Genomic DNA, 22,097 nt, shown 5'->3' with positions numbered 1-22,097 from the left:
TGCCTCAGCCCTGCGGGTCAGGCCTCCTGGTTAGAGATGAGCACCGCTACAGTTCCCCATAGTACAATCACACCTCCACCCCTATTTCTAATACCATGCAGGTATTAGGTAATTTGTGGTGGATGATATTTCCAATTTGACAAAAATGTAATACTATTGGGGCTCAAAAGTAAAAAAAAATAACCAGATCATATTAACTGAGGTGAAATAAACCCACCTATATGGTTCCCTAAAGAAAAAACATGTATCTAACCATATAAATGCATAAGAATTCCTCTTGAAAAAGGATTTCCCCCCAAAGCGTTGAGGATTCTCATCAAATTGTGTCAGCCCTTTGTAAAATATTGTAAGGCACTATAATTTTTATTCCTTGTTACAGTATATTACTTTTTCTATACTTTTTCTAATACAAGTAAATGTGCAGTAATCAGTGTGCGACTCTTATTAGACGTTTATTTTCTCCCTCCTTGTGCATTTATATCTTATTTCCAACCCGCTCTATTTCTCAGGTTACATTTCCAGGCATCATATCTGTCAGAAATTAAGATGACTACCCCAAAGCAAAGCAAACACAAATATAATGGCTGTGGTATGCCAATGTCACAATTCCCCGTTTCCATCTCTCTGCATTAGGAAACTTCTTCAGACAAAAGTAATGTTGTTTCCTTACCTCCCTGGGAAATGTGACAGTAAACAAGGAGCTGTGTCAATATTGATGTCACTACTGAGCAATTTTGGATTAGGAAATCATTAGGAAGACAAATAGAAGTCTACAGTAACTGTAAGATTTAACAGCAATCACCCACTTTTTGGGTTTACTGTTTGATTGTTCTTGCAAATTACTTTTAACACCTACACAGGTATATAAAAACAGTTGCTGTGCAGTGTAATGCACAGAATGCTAGAGTTCTGAATTCAGGGCCGGCTTAATGGCGGTTCCATCCTGTCCCTGCATCAAGCCAAGCGCTTACAGGGGCCCGCGCTCTTCCCCACAACAATTAAACTTACTGTCGGGTGAGAGCGCGGGGCCTCTGTTAGTATCTCTTAATTGGTACGGAGGCAACTCCCAGCATCTCCTCCTATAGTGTCCTGTAATGGCGTCGTAACGTCAAATGCCATGACAATGTGACACCACATGGCACCATATTGCCATGCCAACGTGACACCGCATGGTGTCAAGACGTCACGTGATGCCGCAACGTCTGAGGAGGAGATGCCGCGCTGGACAATGTAGAAGCCCCTGTACCGAGCCCCAAAAAACTACAAGCCGGCCCTGACTGAAGTTTATGTTTGGAACCCACTGTGTGGTTGGGTCTTCCAAAGGCTAATAAACTACAGATTTTGGATAGAAGGACCAATACGGCTATTAAACTCTGTGCAAACCTGAAACCCACCTCTTAAATGAAGCATCCCAATAGCCTGGACTCATGGCTATTGACCCACAGTCACTCCTGCCAATTACTGCCATCTACTGCACTTACTGCATCATCTGCTGTCTCTGTATGTTTCCCAACATACCACTTAGATTGTAAGCTCTCTGGGGCAGGGGTTTCCTTTCCTATTGTCTGACTTTTTTTGCTCGTATTGTATTAAAATTCCCTGTACTGTATTGTCTTTGTAAAGCTCTGCATACACTGTGGGTACTATATAAATAAAGCTATACATACATACATACATACACTATAGAATTAAATAGTTGCCATTAAATAGTTGCAATTTTTTTCAAAACTTGCACAGAAAATGCAAATATTTCCAGATCCAGGGGTGCCGGATTTAGTGGAACCACCAATGAGCTCCAACGGACGCCCTAGTTCAGGTAAATAAAACCCCCAGGGGCATATGCAGAGAGCAGCGGTAGAAATAATTGGAGAGTTTAAGAAAAAGTAGGTTTAATGGAGAGTTTTATTCTCCATATGCAGAAATGTGCGAAATCTGCAATTGAAAGCATGAATGCGTGTGTTGAGTTAAAAATGGAGAGATGCGCGCTGCAGAAAAGTGTTTGAAAAAAATCGCGCTTTTTTTTTTTTTTTCTATGGCCGGCGAGCTCCTGCTTCTTGCCAACTTTTGTTGGCGGAGGAAATTGTAGAAAATCGCGCCAATAACAGCCGCTAGATGGCGATCGCGCCTTTCTGAATTTGGATATTTTTAACACTGGCGAGATGTAGGTTCTCGCCAGCCGCGCGGCGAGATTTATAAATAGAAAAAAAAAATTGCGTGTTTTTCCTACCTCGCCATTTTCTGCTGTTTTCTGCGCGAATTTCACCAAAAAATGGCGATATTTGCTATAGCGCTGCTCTCTGCATGAGGCCCCCAGTCGGAATTGCTGCTTTAAGCTCCCAACAAAAAAAAGCACTAAGAGACACAGTACACTGATGTTTGTTTCTTCTTGCACCTGCATTAAATGTAAGACATTAACTATGTGCTTATGCAAAATCAGACATATAGGAGATTTTTGATGCCAAGAAAATAGTTTTAAAAATGTAGGAACCAGGTCCAGAATGTCATACATCCCTTAGATATGAGCGCAGAGCAACATATCATGAACTCCCCAAATCACAGGCAGAGGCACATAAGGCAAAAGAGGTGAAAATTCATAGACGAAGTGAGAATATCCTTTTTTTGCATTCAATTTTTGGGCAAAAAGAGAATTTGGTCCCTTCAGAAATAGGCTGCATGTGTGTGTAAATTCATTGTTGACGCAAAGCATAGGTCTTCAGTTGAAATTCTTGACCAAGGCAAATGTTGCCATCATTCTGCATGGTCATGAAAAGGAGAGATACATTTCAGCATTGTAAGGGTTATTGCAATCATTGGTGCATAATGGTGAAATGGTATTGTGATATTCTGTATTATCACTGCAATTGGATCATATGGAAATTCTGAGCTATTCTGCATCATATCATGGTATTCTGCATTGTGAGCGACTGGAATAACCTTTGCTATATCTGTACTTTACCAATAGCACAAAACAGAAAATCTAATAATCACACAAAGTGTGGTTATGTGTTTAATTTTTTTTATTGTAAGCTTGTCTGAATGGATTTTTCCAGTAAGCTGAAATAGTTTATATGCATTGATGCCAAAGCTTTTCATTCCAAAATACATGTACCCTGTGGAGACATGCAGAACACTGCTGGCAAATTATTGTTTAATACATGTCCCACCCTGACTGGAATCCTACAAAGTGTGAACCTGAGGTACATGCCTTGCACTGCTAAAAAAAAAAAAAAATAGCACCTTAGTATACATTTGAAAAACTAACCACAAAAGGAGTATTCTTTTTTTTCTGAGTAACGGAGAATTCAAGTGGAAACCAAGCAAAATATATTAAGACGAGATTGGAAAAATGTGGCCCTGAACATAGGTCTTGGGAATGAGTCACTACCAAGGCATGATTACACTCCCAACTTCAAATTGTTAATCTTTTGCATGATTCATTCCTTGCCCATCGTGCTAATACTCAGGATGAGTCAGATCCTATGGATTTGTACGGTATGAAATATTTCAGTGCACGTCACTCCCCGCCTCAGACTTTTTTTTATACTTTGGAACACACGGCTTCAAATCCCGTTATGTAGTAGATTACTATGCAGTTGCACGAGTGTTCCTAATGGTCCAGATCAAATCTGTGGTTATAGGAAATCCACATATTGATCGCTAGGATTAACACAGGCCAAGATAAATGCAAATTGACAGATGTAAATGGGAAAGCTTTCATTTCTTTTCATAGCTAAACAAAATTGGAAGATCTTAGTTACAGTATATGATTAATCCATGACTGCCACAGATGTGGCAAGTTATGCGGCAGGCAAGTGAAAGGCAACTTAGTCATGAGACATTCAGACATGTCAACTCTCGCTGATTTTCTCTGAGTCACATTGATTTGCAGAGAGTTTCATGGGTTTTTAGCATATATGGTGTCATAGACTTCAATGAAGTCTCACTTTTCCATTAAGTGACATTTTTTTGGCTCAGAATCCTCAAATTTCATGAATTTTGGTAATTGGAGCTGAACATCTCTGGTTTCTTTAACAGTTTGTTTAATGTTTTTCCTATCCGTATGTTTCTTTGTACACGTCAATAGTCTCATTGAGAATTTTCACAATGGCAATGAATATTGCACTATCACTGGATTCCACAGGAGAAACAGCAAGTGATGTTTACAGAGGGCGATTGCCTAAGGGCTGGGACCCGCTGCGCCCGGCGGCGCGGGCGGCTGCACGGGCTTTCCCCACCAGAAGGGGAATCCTCCCGAGCTGGTCCCGGTCCCCCCTGGCTGCACAGCTCACTACACGCTGTGACGCGTCAGCCGCTAGGGGATACAAGAGAATTGTAATCCCTAGCTTCGACGCGTCACGTGGTGTGGCTGTGAACCAAAGAGGAGGGGAGGCTTCGGGAGGAGGAGAGGCTTCGGGGAGCGGGGAGGAGTGTGGAGTGCCTGCCTCTGTCTCTGTGTGTGTGTGTGTGTGTGTGTGTGTGTGTGTGAGTGCCTGCGTGTGTGATAGAGTGCCTGCGTGTGTGTGTGTGTTGCTTGTGATTACTTCAATCAGCAGCTGCAGCCCGAGCCCGTGGAGTGAGGGAGGGGGGGGGGAGAGTAGCGGGTCCCTCCGCTCAAGCCATGCCCCCCCTCCCGCTCAAGCTTCCCACTCCCGCCCACCTCCCGCTCCGGCTCCCGCTCCCTACAGACCGCATATCGCGGTCTGTGTATGTCAGCGCCCCGCCTGTCTGCAGTGCGGGAGCGCTGACGGAGGGAGCGGGGCCTTAGCCTAAGGTAAATTGGCAACTACTGTACCACTTTACAAGAATTATGCTATAGCTACTAAAAATTATAATAGTAATGAACCTCCACAAAGGCAAGAACTGAGCAATTATTGACAAAGCAAATTTAATTTGGCAGATGAACATCTTGGTGATATACTGTCAAAATATATGCATTCTCTAGGGGAAGCAACTACTTTGTTCTTATACACACGGCTACTAAAGACAAACTTTCATTAGCAGGTTATTACCTGAATTTAGTATGATAATGTCTCACAATCTTTGACACAGTAACAGCTACTGTGAATGACCTTTTATTTTCCAGCAGTTTGGCTTTTCATAATGAGATTGAAGAAGAGATTCCATAAGCCTATACATTCTGACTTGTATTCGAAACACTGTTAGCACGCCGCAAAATAAATGACTGTTATTACTATTAAACATCAGAACAGAAACATTAATATATGTTAAATAATCTATTCTGGGAAACTACAGTTACAGTATGTCTACAATGTTTCTGCAGCACGATCCCCATTTATAAGGATCACTTGCTCATATTCTGCTGAAAAATTGATAATTCGTTTACTTTCTTCATTAAATAAAATTCCATGAACCCAATGCAATTCAATGGATGACGAAAGCATTTTTCTACCAAATCTCCCTGAAAGAAATTTTAGATGTTGCTTAGTATGCCTTTGTGTTTCTAGTTTGTCTAGAACAGTGTTTTTCAACTAGGGTTCCTAGGAACCATTGAGTTCCGTGGGTATCCCTAAAGGGTTCTCTGTAATTTTCAGGTCATTTTAAAATTGTACCAAATACAGAAGAATTTACAATGCATCTTATCTCAGACTTGCTGTTAGAGAGAGTTGGAGTTCTTCAGAATTACACACAGGGTTCCTTGACCAAAAAAGTTTGGAAACTACTGGTCTAGAAATCATTGTGGAGATATCAAACTCTTTGCTGCCTGAATAGCCTGCACTCAGTTTTTTTGAAAGCATGGCAAGCCCTGTCAGCACAGAAGGAAGCAATATGAACCCGACCGTGAGAAATCCCAACCAGTAGTCGATGTAAATTATGATAAAAATGTAACAAAATCCTGGCATTCATATGACGTAATAAACATTGTAACGTCTGTTTTAGTTTATCTTTTAGGAGGTCATTTATTAATTGTTCATTCCAGTTTCTCTTTTCATCAGGGAAGATGCCAAACCAGATTTATTAAAGAAATAAAAGATGTTTATTCTTAAGGGGACATTTTATTTGGTGAATGCAATTCTGTAATTGTTTTTCTTTTCCTTTTTTTGCACCAGACACAAATAGTTTAAAACAAATGTAGATGTCTCTACAATAATATATATATATATATATATATATGCTTTATGTGAGCATTTATTATGTTGGGGGAATAGAATGTTAAGGTTCACACTTAGAAAAGTGCTATTGCATAAGGCAGGGGTGCACAAACTTTTCCCCCTGTGCTCCCCTGCCTGCTTTCCCCCAGTACTCGCAACCCTCCCCCCTCCCCCCTCCTTACCTTGTCTCCGGCATCATGGCAGCGTGGTGTCATGTGACCCCGCAGCGTCATTTGAGGCCGCGTTGCCATGGCGATGCGTCGCCACAAGCAGAGGCATCGCGCGATCCCTGGCATTTAATTAAAATGCTTCGGGGAAGAGTGCAGGGCCTCTGTAAGTGCCGCGCTCAACCGCCCCCCCCCCACAGAGAATCTCGCGCACGTTTGTGCACCCCTGGTATAAGGCCGGAAAATACCTCATGGGCTATTCAGCTGAATGGAATCAAGAGTTGCACAAGCTGCACATTCCTTAATACATAGAGCCATGCCAATATACTAATGTAACCCCACCTAACTCCTCCCACTTGCTCCAACAGCAAGATTAATACATAGGCGCTGCCTGTCACAGGTATATATTAGCACGGGATGAGACAAAATAATGACTTTGCGCCGGAATTTGCTCTTTGATACATACAACCCATTGTGTTCAACGCAACAGTCCCAATACTATTTCCTTTTTAAAAGAGATAATCCTTCCAAAGCTTAAAGTGAACTAGTAACAGTAGCATATTTTGTAGGTTAAATGTAGGCGACTGAAACTTTTAATGTCCTTATACTGCAGTAACCAACTGTTTTGGATGTTTTTTACAATCTTTACGTAGTCTATTTTGTGACAACAATTTGTGTTTGCAATGAAGTTAATAATTGCCATTTTGTTTTCTTTTGGTGTTTCATGTAAAGTAATTCTGATTCCAAAATTAGTCAATTAGATAAATGTATAGCACGATAAGTGTCTGGTAAGTTTAGAATTACATTAGACTCAGAGCACAAGTTATGTAGTTCTGGTGAGTAAAAAAAAGTGACAGAAACCCTCCACTGTAGAGCAAAGATACAAAAAAACACTTATGAGCACATTCACACACATTGCATATCCTTTTACCCAGAATCCCTGGCTGCAGTGGAAGCATTGTATGCTAAGAGGTAATAGGGGAAAGAAGGTTTGTGGAGCTGTCTGAGACATGTGAATGTGCTCATAAGTGTTTATCTTTCCTATAGAACCAGAAAAAAAGTGCCTTCATTTTTCACAGGCAGCAAACAAATAACATTTTTACGTTAAAGATGATTTAATCTGAACAACTTGCTTTCTATCCCTTTATTAAGATTTAGCATAAAAAATATCGAATTAACAGTTAAAGTTAATAAAAAATTAAAAAAAAAAAACACTTACTTGTCTTCTTTGGACATTTCAGGCATTTGTTGAAGCCCCAGGAAGTACCCACTGTTCCACAACAATCTTCTTGTTTTGAAAGCCCTGGGAGTGGTTTACCGCACTGAGAAATGAAGACAACAGAAGTTTTTATGTCCTGGGAAAAGAACACACCCTGGTGCTGCTATTTCAGTATATAAGCTACATATAAGAAGCACTGTCCGACTTTCTAGATAGACTAAATTAGATTAAAACTGTATTACAGGAATGATTAGCATTTTAACATTGAAGTTTAAGAAAATCAAACATCAAATTGAAGCGACAAGGTCATGTAGAATATTTAAGATTTCCATCCTCAACTCTGGTGTTTTACAACCAATTAAGTCCTCCATTGGAGAACTGTATCACTCTCACCTCCCCCATATTGAGCCTTTTGCTTGATCAGGGGATATCATCTGATTCCACAATATCCCTGAGAGTGCTTACCCTCCTCCTTACATGTATCTATAAGCAGATGAGATACGATTAGCATACACAGGCAACACTATCTGGCTATTTGGTATCTACACTCAAAATGTTGGCATCATTGAACCCTCCAGATGCCTTTACCATTAGCTATATATGGATTTCCATTTTGAGGGATCTCTTTTATAGATATACCTATTAGGGATTTATATCTATTTTTATCACTACAGTATGTAGTATAGTATAGGGACCTTCTGAGTGCACTTTGCCTAGACCACAAAGTGCACATATTCTTCATCTGTTTTATAACCACTGAAACGTTTACTTTATCATTTTAATTGCAATAATTAGTGTGACAATCCCATTAACATTGTCCTGGTGCATATCAATTCTTCTAAATCATATGTCCTTGTAGGATAAAGTATCCATACTGGGTCTAGGGAATAGACAAAAATATTGCCGTTATCCACTAATTAACATATTGAAGATGACTATCTTGGTAAAGTATAGCAAATAATTTGAATGCGTCAGACTTGTATTTGCTTAATGACATGGCCCACAACAGAGAGACATATGTGCCCAAAAAAAGAAGATTAGAAGGCTGCATTATCCATGTGCCACCATGCCCCATATTAACCCCATGCAATTTAGGAGTCAATTACTATTCTGAAATGTAAGAAACCCCCTTACAAAGTTTTATTTATTTAACACAGGTCAGTCAGACACAACTGATGCCAGATCAGAATCAGTGGTTCAATTACAAAAGAGGCCAAATCACTGTCAAGAGACAATATTTGATACACACCATGACCACATAATCCTGAAATATCTATTTTCCTCCCTTCTCCACATGTGAGGCAAATGTAGCACAAACACAAATTGGGAAAATGACATTAAGAGAAGCACACACGATACAATGGAATGTATCACGTTCTGCGCAGGTAATTTCCCCGTTTTTTCGCTGTGCAAAAAAGATTAGTTTAGTGTTAAAAAATAAATAAATAAATCTCAATTATTTGATGTAAAGGGGAATTTAAAAAAAAACTTCAGTGTCTCAAAGCAAAGTTTTCTCTGCATTGATGGAGAAAAAAAAACGTTATTTTTCTTTCATTTGCTTTACACTATGTGACATAATCATGCAGTATGTGATGTGATTTTTTTTTTTTTTTTTTTTAATTCCTAACAAATTAAACAACTAGCAATTACTGGAAGGAAGAAAGAAATATTACTGCAAAAAACATTACTTGATTCCCAAAGTCTAAGACATACCATATTAACGTAGATCATGAACAGAAGTTCCAAACCAGTCATCTACCAGTCATTTACCAGTCATCAACCAGTCATGTACCAATGGCCATTTACATCGCATTAAATATATTTTAGCCACATAGAAAGATTTTATACATACAGTTTAATAACATTCATATCAGTCAAAACTTATACTGTTGACAACCAGTGCTGTATTCAAGCATCTAGGCTTGATCTCTGGAAATGCATTACGATTAAGGTGTACAGATATTTTCCTTATTGCAACATTACATAGGGTCACTATTACACTATTTCTCAGTGGCATATCCTTGACAACCAGTTTCAGTCAGAATAGCTGTGATATGTAGGCTTCCAGGTGCGAACAAAAATAATCTCATGGATATTGCACAAAATGATCTTTATTTTATCTTAAAATGTTTTTTTGTTCTTTATATTTGTTAATATATGAGTGGCACCTAAAAAAAATGTTGCTACATAAATTAATAAAATGAAAAAGTATATTCACTTCATCTATTTGCAATCGATACATACAGTATCTCCCTTTAATAGTTGAACTAAGTATCATGATACTTTAATCCAAGCAAAAAGGTTAAACCAGCATGAGTTTATACTTGTCCTCTTAAGAAAGTTATACAGGGGTGGAAACATACAATAGGTAGTAGGGTATTTGTATGAAGCCCTTCGTTAACCTTAGACACCATGAAGGCATGCATAATGCACAGGTCTTGGCTTCATTTATTAGCTTAGTCCAAGGTATTCACTGTGGCTTCCTATATTGTTAGGGCCAAAGTGTTCCCCTTCAGAACCCTGGACAGGACCAAAACATATTCTGCCTCCTAGCGTTAGGCTAGGTTCCCGCTGCACACGGCGTGCAGGCGGCGGCGTGCGCACCTCTCACCAGCCCCCTACCTCCTCCCTAGCAGGGACTCCTCGCTTCCTGGCCCTCTTCGTGCTGTGACGCGTCAGCCAGCAGGGGATACAACTGGATTGTATTCCCGTGCGGCGACGCGTCACATGGTGTGCCAGGGAGCCAATGAAGAGGGGAGATCGCCGGCAGCCTGCATGAACAGGGGAGGGCGGTAGATATATCACTTATTACGGGTCTCTCTTCCATTGAGGGGACACACACACATGCCCCAGCATGGCAAGCTAGATCCTTCACGTGGAACACAAAATGTGTGACATGGCCGCGCCCCCTCCTGTCATGGCCACACTCACCCGACCCATTTTGGTCACACCTTCCCAGGATGCCAGGCGCGTGCAGCATGACCTTAGCCTTAGGCACTAGAAGTACCTAACGCCAATTATACCCATAACTTAAAATAACAGTGTTACGTTACAAGTTAACTTTAACGGACCGCTGTAAATATTCATTGAAGTGATCCACGCCTCTTTTGCATATCATCAGCACTAACGTCGATTAAAGTTTACAACAGGCCATTTTAGCATTAAGCAGAATTTTTGGGGGAAGACCCAAAACAAACAGTGCATCAAAAAACGTGTGTGCAAATGTTCAAGGAAATATTGGCAAATGTTGCTTAGGTAATTGGTTGAATAGTAAATATGTTCACATAAATTGATACATCATGGGTCCCACAAAGTGAGGTCAATCCTTTTGATTGAAGTGCCTTGAATCAGTGACTATCTATAGATATCAGATGTGACAAAAGAAGGCTGAAGTCTGATCCCAAAAGGGAGAACTTGATGTGATCACAGTCCCTATTGCTCACAATCCAATGTATGGCATATGCAAAGACAATCATAACACAGTCCCCTTTGCTTAAATGACTTGAACAACATCCACTGAGAAAGAGACTGTTGAGGTACTCACGGGATCGCCTTGGATATGAACTTCGGTTGGCGTGCTCCTGCCGTGAAGACGAAGTATAGTTGCAAAGACAAGATGGCGGTGCACAGTCAGTATAAAAATAACCAAGGACTAGAACTGACAGCGGTAAGAAAAAATGATTGGCACATTATGAAAACAGGATTAAAAACACACTAAGGCCTGGGACATAGTAAGCACTTAGGTGCTGCTGCTCGCTCTTGCTTGCTGCCGCTCGCTCTACCAGGAGCTTTTCGCTGTTCTGGCAGGGGAGACAGCAAGCGCGCTTGGGAGGCGGGTATCACTGTGCGTGTGTCACTTGGCAGCTGTCAGTGTGTGTGTGTGTGTCACTTTGAAGTGGTCTGTGTGTTTGTGTGTCACTGGGGAACCTGCGTGTGTATATGTGTGTGTGTGTATATTATATAATATTTTAAAAATTAAAAAAAAGACATGTTGTGAGAATAAATTATTTATTAACATTGTGCAACTTTGATAAATATATTCACGCGCATGTACGCACACGCACGCACACACGCGCACGCACGCACGCACGCACACACACACACACACACACACACACACACACACATCACACACGCACACATTACACACCACACAGACATACACACACATACACACACACCTCTGTGCTGCCTCTGTCTTGTCTGGTAGTTACAATGCTGGACCGGCTGCAGCCCCATTGGATGGGAGCGGTCACGTGACCGCTCCTCCGCTTCCCCGAGCGGCAAATTTCAAACTTGCCTGTCTCAGGGAAGTTTCTCAGCCTCCGCACGCATCAGCAAGCATGCGGAGGGAGAAACTATAGCCGCGCTGATAACAGGTGCAGGGGCTCTGTGCATCTGTTCAGCGCGGCTCAGCGACGCTGAGTTCACTATGTCCTGGGACTAACGTGTATCTTTGATAAAGCGCCAGTCAGGCGCGAAACGCGTTAGTGTTTTTTTATCCTGTTTGCATAATGTGCCAATAATTTTTTCTTATCGCTGTCAGTTCCACAACTTTGGTTATTTTTATACTAGCTGCGGACCGTCATCTCGTCTTTGCATTTTAGCATGAAGTTAACGCCTCATTAAGTAATTAACACAGCTTTTTGGATCTACCCCAATTAATACAATATCAGCATGCAGAACAGAGGACAAGGCAAGTGTCAATAGTGGGATTGCAAACATAGCAGCACTGTTCAAAACTGTCACTTGAGTAGAGACAATTGCTTTGAAAACGTGCCATCTATAGAGACAATGGAAGGTCAGTTGAACTCCACATAATGGGCCCAATTGAGACCAATTATTTATAAGACACAGCAACCAGTATTCAAATCATGAGTCAGATACAGAACATCCAATATTTCAATTCCATTATGGACTACTAAACCTATCATCAAGATATAAGGAGCTACTAGTATAGGGAAAAAATTATCTGTCTGTGTTAGAGCAGGGGTGTGCAAACTGGGGGGTGTGCCCCCCGAGATTCTCTGAAGGGGGTTTACAGAGGCCCCGTACGCTTCCCAAAGGCATTTAAATTAATTCTGTAAAAGCGGCAAAGGCCTCTGTAAACATCACTTACCTTGGCTCAGACGGCTTTTAGAGACGCGCCGCCATGTCAATGCGGTGTCAATTGACACCGCAGGGTCATGTGATGTCGTGTTGCCATGGCAACGTGACATCATGACGCCAGAACGCCGGAAGCCAAGGTAAGATGGGGGGGGAGCATGAGTGGGGGACAGCCGGCAGGGGGGCGAGGGGAGAAAGATTGTGCTCCCCTGTGTTAGGCTGCGGCCAGGGTGGCGCTGAGCGTGCAGGCGCACATGCGCGGCGGCACAAGCAAGAGGCAAATTCAAATTTGCTTGTTTGGCAAGCAGCTAAGCGCCGTGCATGCTCAGACCCTTGCTCACGCTGGCCACACACATTGTCACAATGTGTTTCATTGCGGCCAGCGTGAGCACGCCCGCCCGCTCTAAGGACAAGGCCTTAGAGTACTATATCCATACTGTAGATTCAGAATGAGGGCACTTCCAAGCAGTATATACAGTAGCATCAGGTCCAACCTGCAAGAATTACTACGAACATCACGTATTAATATCAATAACAGCGTGCTTGGGCGAAAGTTCGTATCCTGTAAGATATAGGAGATGTGACGAGCCAAACACCATTAGTCGTTCCAATTCCATAGTACGTAGCAACAGAGAATAACGGAATTAGCCATTTCACTTACACAGTGTTGCAAATTAGGTCATACCTAGTGGCCCATGGAGAATGATACTGATAAGTCACAGGTCTCAGCCAATACAAAGGCACAATGAAAACACTCAACAGTGAATTAAAAACTGCATGGTATATCCCCCATGTGTGCACCAGGTCAGAGAAACCCAGAGTTATGGCATCTGTGACTGCCAACACCAAGTTAGTTAGACAAATAAGGCAAACTTACATGATCAAGGAAAAAAGTTTAGAGGAAATACACAAAACAAACCAAACACATGTATATATAAAAAAGATAATATATACACAGATGTAGTTGCCATTATTGTACACCCTAATGCTTTTTGATGGGAATTAATAACGCAATATTTTGTAGCGGCTCCATTCAAACAAAGGTAATGGGTGCCAAAAGTCAGTGGGGAAAGTGCATTATGCGTGTCCTTCCAACATGTTAGCAGGTACAATATGTGATGCTGTATCTGTGTATATTATTAAAAATACATTCAATAAGAGGTCACAAGAAAGAGCATCACAAACCAATTAGATTCGGAATGAAACTCAGCAGGAGTCTGATCTGCAGGAGCTCTTTTAATGACTTTGCATTGCTCATGTTCAAGACATACAGATGAGAACATTCCTGGAAATACATTTCTGCAGCGTAAGGAAGTCTGAAGTAAGCGAAACAATGAATTTGTGTAGCTGGGCAACATTTCACGAGCCAGACTAAAACAGGACATACATCACATACTGTACTATCACAGAGAGAGACTCCCAAACCAATGCCATGTCAACATTTTGGTAACATTGCACAAATATTCCTCCAATACTTTGCTGACTTTAGTAAAGACGATTAAAAGGAGCCAAATGAATAAACAAGCTGTAAGTATTCAGTGGGAGATCTAATCCACACAGGTTTTATGGTAATATTACGGATTCATTTTTTTTTCAATTATATATTTGTAGCCCTGGCTGGTTTTGGGCCAACTGTCTGCCCTTCTCCTGGCAATAAGCCCTGGTAATAGCAGGCTCCAGGAGTAATCATGGGGTTTCCCCACTCCTATGCAGCTTCAGTGAGTCACAGGGGACTCAGGACTGGTGTCCAATCAGGGACTCAGGACTGGTTCCTGCTTTCTTGTACTTAAGGAGCTGCACTTCCTGATTTAGTTCAGTTTGCCTCTACCTTTTGAGAGAGGCCAGTCTACCCAAACCAATTGTGCAGGGCTCTGCCAATCTTTGGGCCCTCCCTTAGGGGAGCGGCGGGAGACTATGCATCTTACTCCACCAGGGAGTAAGAGAAGAGCTAGGACTGCTTCTGGTGACCAAGGCTGGGAGTGCAGATCCAGGAACATCCTGAGGGTGAAGGCCCTAAGCTCTGCTGTTGCTGGGTTTGCTGTGGAAACTACAGTGTGAATAAAGTGTTCTAGTGTTTTACCATATCTTCTTGCCTGAGACTGAAATCTATCAGGGAGAAGAGCAAAGAAACTCTCCTGCAGGGATTTCTCCCCTCATCCCTTGGGACTGCAAGAGATGGAGGCACTGTCACCATGAGTACGAATCAGTTGTTACCCCAGAAGCCTGTTCTGACATCCCCTACCACCATGCGGGAGACTAAGGTATGCACCACCCCACTCCATATAGCAGCATAGATATCTCCCAGAGGGTGGGGGAATATGTGTTACATATTATGTCTGTAATGTGAAAAATGTCCCCATGCTAACAAAGTAATTTAAAGGTGTATGCATTCATGATGCATTTATATAATCCACTCTGGAAAACACAGTGCTGCAGAGAAGTGTGTAGCTAACCCAATGGTTTCCAAACTTTTTTTGGTTATGGGACCCATAATTATATTGTGAAATGCTGCTGAACCGCAACCTGAAATCAAATAGCGCGTCTGAAATCAGATGCATTGTAAGGAACCCCAACCCTCTCTAATAGCGCGTCTGAGATCAGATGCATTGTAAATTCTTCTGTATTTGGTACAATTTTCAAATGACTTGAAAATTGCAGTGACCCTTTAGAGAAGCCCACGGAACCCAATGGTTCCTAAAAACCTGTTTGAAAAACACTGAGATAACCCCTTCAGTGTTGCTGAGGCCTGCAATGGGTTGCTGTGCAGTATGTTACTTTCTTTTCATGGACCCTAGTTATGACACAGCAATCTGTGCTAAAGATTTAGGGAGTGGGAGATTGTGAATCTTATCTTTGAATCTCACTGATTTGGAGTGTCTCACTGATTTTATTTTACAATATACAATCTCGAAAAATTCCATGTTGTCTCACTCATTAAAAAAAAATTGTCCACTAACCCTTTAAGTGCTGTGGGGCCATAGTGCCATGGCCTCTCCGGCACTCCGATAATGTGACCGCTTCCATCGCTGATGAGGGAACGGAAGCGGTGGAGTCATCCCTTTTCTGCCCACTATTAGATCAGATCGAGGATGGCGCGCCTGTGCCTTAGCAGGACGTAGCTACTGTGTCGTGGTGCCCCTCATTCATAAAAAGACATATTTTCATATAAATTGTTAATATTATCAGCAGACTCACTTTCTTTAAACCCTCAGTTCCTGAATACAGACAGATATATAGCTCTGTTGCTAACCGTTAGAGGAAGAAGGCTGGCCTTAGAACTAAGATTCAGCGTTGCTTCAGTGTTGTAGGTTGGTCGACTGCTTGCTCCATTTCAATTTTATCATTCTTAATAACCTTACACTAATTCAGCAAGACATTATATCCAGATGAAATAAATCAATATCCACATTGCAGCGTCACCGGCATAAACACAGGTTATTTTGCCCACCAAAAACTATCTACAAATATTTTCATTTGTGCACGTGATTTTTTAGTGCATTTGACCTAGTAAAAAATGGATGTGAACGATGTGGCCCGGCTTTCATAAAGTAAATATTGTGGGCAATATATTTGCCCATAAATCAACACAATTGCTCATGAACCTAGCCATTTTTGTGGTCAAATGTATCTATGTATCATTCTGACAAAGTTATGCAAGTATCTCTTAAATGTAAAGTGAAATACTAATATGTTGTAAAAAGAATACCGATTTCTCACAGTCAGGAAGTTCCAAAGAGCTACACAGGGAAACCCCTTGAACCAAAGTCCATTAAACAAAGAGGGTAAATGGAAGGGATTGCTAGGCTGAAGGGGCATGACATGTGCTGCTTTCACAAATGGATGGATGTTACATAACATTTTTGATTCTTTAATTAACGTATGAAGAATGGCTGCTGCATACAAGCTGGAGTTGTGGAGAACTAATCAGTATTGTTAATTCACTTTCCATGAACGATGACAAATAGAACAAATCGACTAAGTGATGTGTGGCATGCAAAATGACACAAATTATAAGTAGAGATGGGCAAAACTGCCAAAGTTCAGCCAGCAAAATTTTGCACTAACTTTCCTATTTCTTCACAAACCTGCGGAAGTTTGTTGTAACATTGTTATTATAAAGCTTTTTTGGACACGTTTTGCGAAAATTGGACCTTGTGAAAAGACACAATTTTTACAGCGGATTTCAATAACTAGCTTAATTGTTTATTACATTTACAAGTGATTTTCCCAATATTACATTGCCAAAAAAGGCTTTTTAGGACTATATCACATCATGATTACAAATATTTAATGTTCAGTTTTTATTTGTAAACAAAAAATCTGGGAAATGTTCTGTGTTTCTTTTACAAACATTAAACCTGGATGAAATAAAGTTAAAAAATAAATAATAAATTGGGAAATATATTGGATTTTTTTTGGTTCATATATACACATACTGTATTACTACATTACATGGTGGAAATTTGTATAAACGGAACATTGTTCACTTCAATGGATCGTTTGCTTTTTGCACTACAACAGGATTGTGACGTGAGCCAATCAGAGTGTGATATTACTTTGCTTGAATTGTCAACCTCCACAGTTTATGTGCTGTGTGTTTAACAGGAACTGCTTTAATCTCAGAGCTACCGGATACACACAATTGTGTGAAGCGTTAGAGATTACCGAAAAATAAGTACCAGGAAAAAATATTGAATGGGTTGACAAAACCTACCAATCAAAAAAAAAAAAATAAGAAATTCCTTTCATTAAAAAATGGTAATTTATGGCTGCCTAATCAGTAAATACTCAAGATGTGAAACACTAACATTTAAATTTATTTTCATTTTTTTATAAATAAATGGAATAGCAGGTATCGTTTTTTATTGGTAAAAAAGTTGAGTTTGAAACTGACATCACACTGGGAGTTGCTAAGTTTGCAGTTCATAATGATCAATACACCTGTATTTTTGTAGTTGCTGGGTATTTGTTGTCATGGATAGTGGTGTAAACTTGCAGTGAATAATTACATTTCAGAAATTATGTATTTTTCTAAAAAGGCACTGAGATATACAGTATTCATTCCAGTGACGGTGCAGGATTGTTCAACTGTGCAGCAAAAATAGAAGGAATAGAAGTAAAACAGTATGAGAAAAAGTCCATAAACATCATTTTGATGCTACTAACTAAAGGATGCAGTCATTTTCCATTATGCTACATGGTATCTGTTGTAACTACATTTGCCTTTTATTCACAGCTTAGTGAGGTTTATCATCAGATTTTTCGGCTCAATAAAGACTTTAATTAACGGTTTAAAGTTAATGTTATGAGTTCAAGATCAAAAGCTAGGAAATGACCAATTATGGGTTAACGACTCCAAGCTTCTCATATCTCCTTTCTTCTTTTATGTTTTTATCCACCTGGACATGTGCTGTAGGCCCTTGTTCTATAAAGTGTGATAGAGCAGATCTGGTGTTATTGCATGGAAAGCCTCGTTGAAGACAATAAGGATTTCCATGTGATAGAGTCTGATGATCGCTATTGCACATCATAGGATAAAGGCCTTAGGGGTAAATTGTATATACACTGAAACGGCTGTGTAGGCTGTTTTTGAACGTTATCTCCATAGACTTCAATGGGGATTTTCGTCCAAAAATTGACCGAACTGCCACTTCAGAGTATATAGGAATTTACTCCTCAGTGTTTGGAGAGATTGAGAAAATAATAATCCCGAGATTGTTTTTAGTCACACTGTGTGATCTGTAGAAGAATATTATCTCTCTGAGATTCATTTAAAAAAAGTAGGTAAGGGCCATTGAAAATGTTCTGGTACTGGGCTTCAAGGTAGGAAAGCACAAACCTTTTAAACAACAGGCAACACGCAATTAAAAAAGAAAGGTGTTAGGTATATTTATGCAGCGAGAACAAAAAGAAAGATGTTATTCTAAAGCAAATCCCTTTTATCTTAAAAAAAATGGAAGTATATTTGTACACATAAATATGTATAATGCAATAATCATTAAAAATCCAGAGACTCTAAGGCATTCTTGATTTGGTTTACATCGACAAGCACCACAGTCACATCTTCATACATATACATACAGTATATGTAAATCAAAAGAGAGTGCAAAATGAATATTCTTAGCAAGCAGTGCAATTAATCTGTGAAACCCTTTATCAAATTACTTCATACTGTGGCTATTTGTTTTCTAGGGAATGCAGTTCAATTGTATGCTGGCACAGAAACAAGAATTGTCTCATAAGATTGGGGAGAGACTTTTAAACTCTTCCAGACTTTCTAATGGGAGCTGTCAGGAATCAGAATTTGTATTGGCTCATGCAGGGCATTCTTTGTTGGCAAGCAAAAAAATAACCAGGCTTCTTACATTAGAGTAATTATATCTGCATTTAGTTTGTATTGGTATTTGATACATCCTTAATCCTCTGATATTTCAGAGTATTGATTTTATCCAGGATCGTTAGCGGATGCAGTATTAGTACTGTAAATGGATCCATGCTGATTCTTGACAGTATATTTGTTTTTCAAATGTATCAGGCCAAACCATGAATTGTAAGAAATTCCAGACCGCTTTTTCTATTTGCTGGAGTGGGTATTTTATAATACCGACTTACGCATGCATAAAATGGTGCTTGGGAAAATATGTGTATGTGTGAAAAATGTCAAACACCTGATTTCATTTTACATTTTTCTGACACTGTGGAAGTTGAGAATTTGATGGTTCGTTTGCTCCTGATGCCAGGCGATCAAGACGGATGGTGTTCCTTCTCCTTTAGAAAATACTACAACACTTTTAAATGTTGTCTTTGGAAACACCACACAGCACGTTTACATATAAAGTGGGTCTGGCATATGGTAGAAGACTGTTAAATAAAGATGTCTGATGTGGAATAACATTCTTTCCTTAGGTCTGCACAATGCCACCCTCCCAATCCATAACTCAGCTATCCCTAACTTAGTGAACTACTTTAGATATAATATATACTGGTAAAAGGGACAAAAACAACCAACTTAAAGAACCTCAAGAAGAACAGCAGAAAGTTTCAACTGGAGCTGAAAAATCGCCACAGCTTGCTTGAAATGCAAGATTGTAGTTGATAGCACAGAAAAACTGAAGGAATCACCAACAGAAACAGGATAAGAAAATATGAAATACGACAAAGCAGTAACTAAGGAAACAACAAGAAATGAAACAATTCCAAGACATGGGAACAAGAATTGAATATACAAATCCGTAAGCATAATACTGTAACTGAGGATGAAGGAAAATGAAACTGATCTGGTGAAGAAGACTTTTGAAGACAGTAAAAACTTGTAAAAGAAGATGAAGCAGCGACTTATGATTGGGAAGAAGCAAATCATTGCACTCAAACAAGATTTGGAATCAACAGTAAAAGACTGCACGGATCAAAAAAGTTGAGGATTTCTACATTTCTACATTAAATTGTAAGAGAACACAGGGCAAAATCTATGTACCTCCCAGTAGCAAAGGTAATAAAATCCATGAAGAATTGGAAGGCCCCTGGAAAGATGGAACTATAACTGATATCTTGAAAGTAGAGAAAATCCTTGCAAAGTTCTTCACATAAGGGAGAAGGAGCGGCTCAGTGAGTAAAGACCCTGACTGGCACTGAGTTGGAAGCAGCGGAACCTGGTTCAATTCCCAGTTGGCTTCTTATGACCTTGGGCAAGTCACTTTATCTCCCTTTGCCTAAAGCACCAAAAAAATAGATTGTAAGCTCCACGGGGCAGGCATTGTGTCTGCAAAGCGCTATACAAGAAAAAACAACTATTATTATTATTATTACATGTTGCTTGAAGAACAGAAAAAAATCCAGAATAGAGAAATGCATTAATGTAATCATACAAGTAAGATGACAAAGAAAACATCAAGAACTACTGATAAATCTGTCTATTTTCAATCACTTAAAAGATTTTTATGAAGATACTCAGCAATCGGCTCCAACAGACACTGGACTTTACCCAACCTATGGCTACAGCCCCAGTGCGCGCAACGCAGCACCTCCCGGTGCTCTCCTCCTCCAGCCGAGCGATCTGATGGACTTCAGATCACTTGCAATTGGGAGGAGTGGTGGGGCCGATGCCATGACATCACGTGGCTGGCTTGTCCTCATTGGCTGAACCGTGACCAATGCTCGGCCGCCGCATCAAAAGGTGAAAATCTTGTCTTTTGGCCAAGGCGGTCACGCATTGCGGCTTGTGTGTGCACTCACAAGTCAACTGGGGCCTGCCCCATAGAGGGCTGTACCTTGTGTTCGGCGTGCACGCTACAGCAGCCACTGGGGACCTAGCCTTAAGAACAAGAAGGATTTTGCAGCCGATACAACACAATGGACCAAATTCAGGTCATACAAGACGTGATTTCCAGAAGTAATTAAAACGATCTACCACTCAGTTGAGGATTTGTAGATTATGAAAAAGTATTTGATTCTGTCTACACCTCAGCATTAAGAAGACAAAGCTGTAGATGGGAACCTTTCAAATGAAATCAATAGCAAAATGAAGATGGGATAGAGCACATTTGGAAGAAACAAGACAATCTTACAAGGGAACCTTACACTGTGCCTCAAATGGAAAGTGGTTGATCAGTGTATCCTCACATGCGAAAATTGGACACTAAATAAGGAGATAATTCAGAAGCTTCAGTCAATTCCAAGAACTATGGAGAGATGTATGCAGAGTATTACCCGAAGAGACAGGAAAAAGTATGAATGGGTTCAAAATCAAACAAAAGTCTGTGAAGAAACTAAAATGGAAGTGCGTTGGAAGAGAGGCTTGCAACAGCAGTACCTGGAAGATCATTGTTTAGAATGTTTGTTATGGAGGGGGGGAGGGTGGGGTGGGAGGGGAGAGGAGGCTTTAGCTCTAGGGCAGGATCAATTCTAGGAATAAAGCAATCTCTGACAGTTATGTGTCTAAAGATTTCCATTTGTAGAATTGATCCACAGAATCCATTTCTGAATGCAAGGATCTACGTAGTAAGATGAACATGAAGATGGGGGTGGGGGGTATGTATCAAGTGTTGCTACTGGAGCACAAATAGCAGCAGAAATATTTCACTGTGTCATTGTTCAATCAATGTAACAAGGTGCATTGCATTAGTTTTGCTCCACTTGCATGAGCTAGTGATTTGGGGTTTTGGGGGAGTTAGGGGAGGAGTTGATTGGATCCATATTTTAATGAAGTTTGCATCAACATATTTTAATGGTGAATGATAGTGGTAATTAATTCTCTGGGTCTGGGTGGTAGCCTCTTTTGCTCAGTGCCAGTTTGCAACAAGCATCATATACATATACTGTATTGACATAAATTAAAAATGTTTCTCCATAAAGATAAAACAAATTGGTCAACTTGATACATATTTCCTATCAAGGTATATTTCCTGCTAAAGTATTAATGAGATAAAAATGTTGGCAAATAACCACATACAGATCAATATCTAGTGAAAATATGGTATGCATATTAAGAAATGCCAG

General features: G+C 40.3%; 1 protein-coding gene across 6 annotated transcripts in view; it reads right to left on the bottom strand.

Moving 5' to 3' along the window:
• The window catches only part of LTBP1 (latent transforming growth factor beta binding protein 1), a 415,460-nt gene that overhangs the window by 161,328 nt on the left and 232,035 nt on the right, over window positions 1-22,097 (bottom strand). For all 6 annotated transcript variants that reach the window (XM_075596619.1, XM_075596618.1, XM_075596617.1 and 3 more), the window contains one exon: window positions 7,497-7,599. In XM_075596619.1, the coding sequence (XP_075452734.1) occupies window positions 7,497-7,599 (103 nt within the window). The remainder of the gene's footprint in view (window positions 1-7,496; window positions 7,600-22,097) is intronic.

This window comes from Ascaphus truei, chromosome 4 (assembly GCF_040206685.1).
Source record: "Ascaphus truei isolate aAscTru1 chromosome 4, aAscTru1.hap1, whole genome shotgun sequence".
Taxonomy (NCBI): Eukaryota; Metazoa; Chordata; class Amphibia; order Anura; family Ascaphidae; genus Ascaphus; species Ascaphus truei.
The sequence above is the reverse complement of the archived record's forward strand: the minus strand, read 5'-3'. Positions and strand labels throughout refer to the sequence as shown.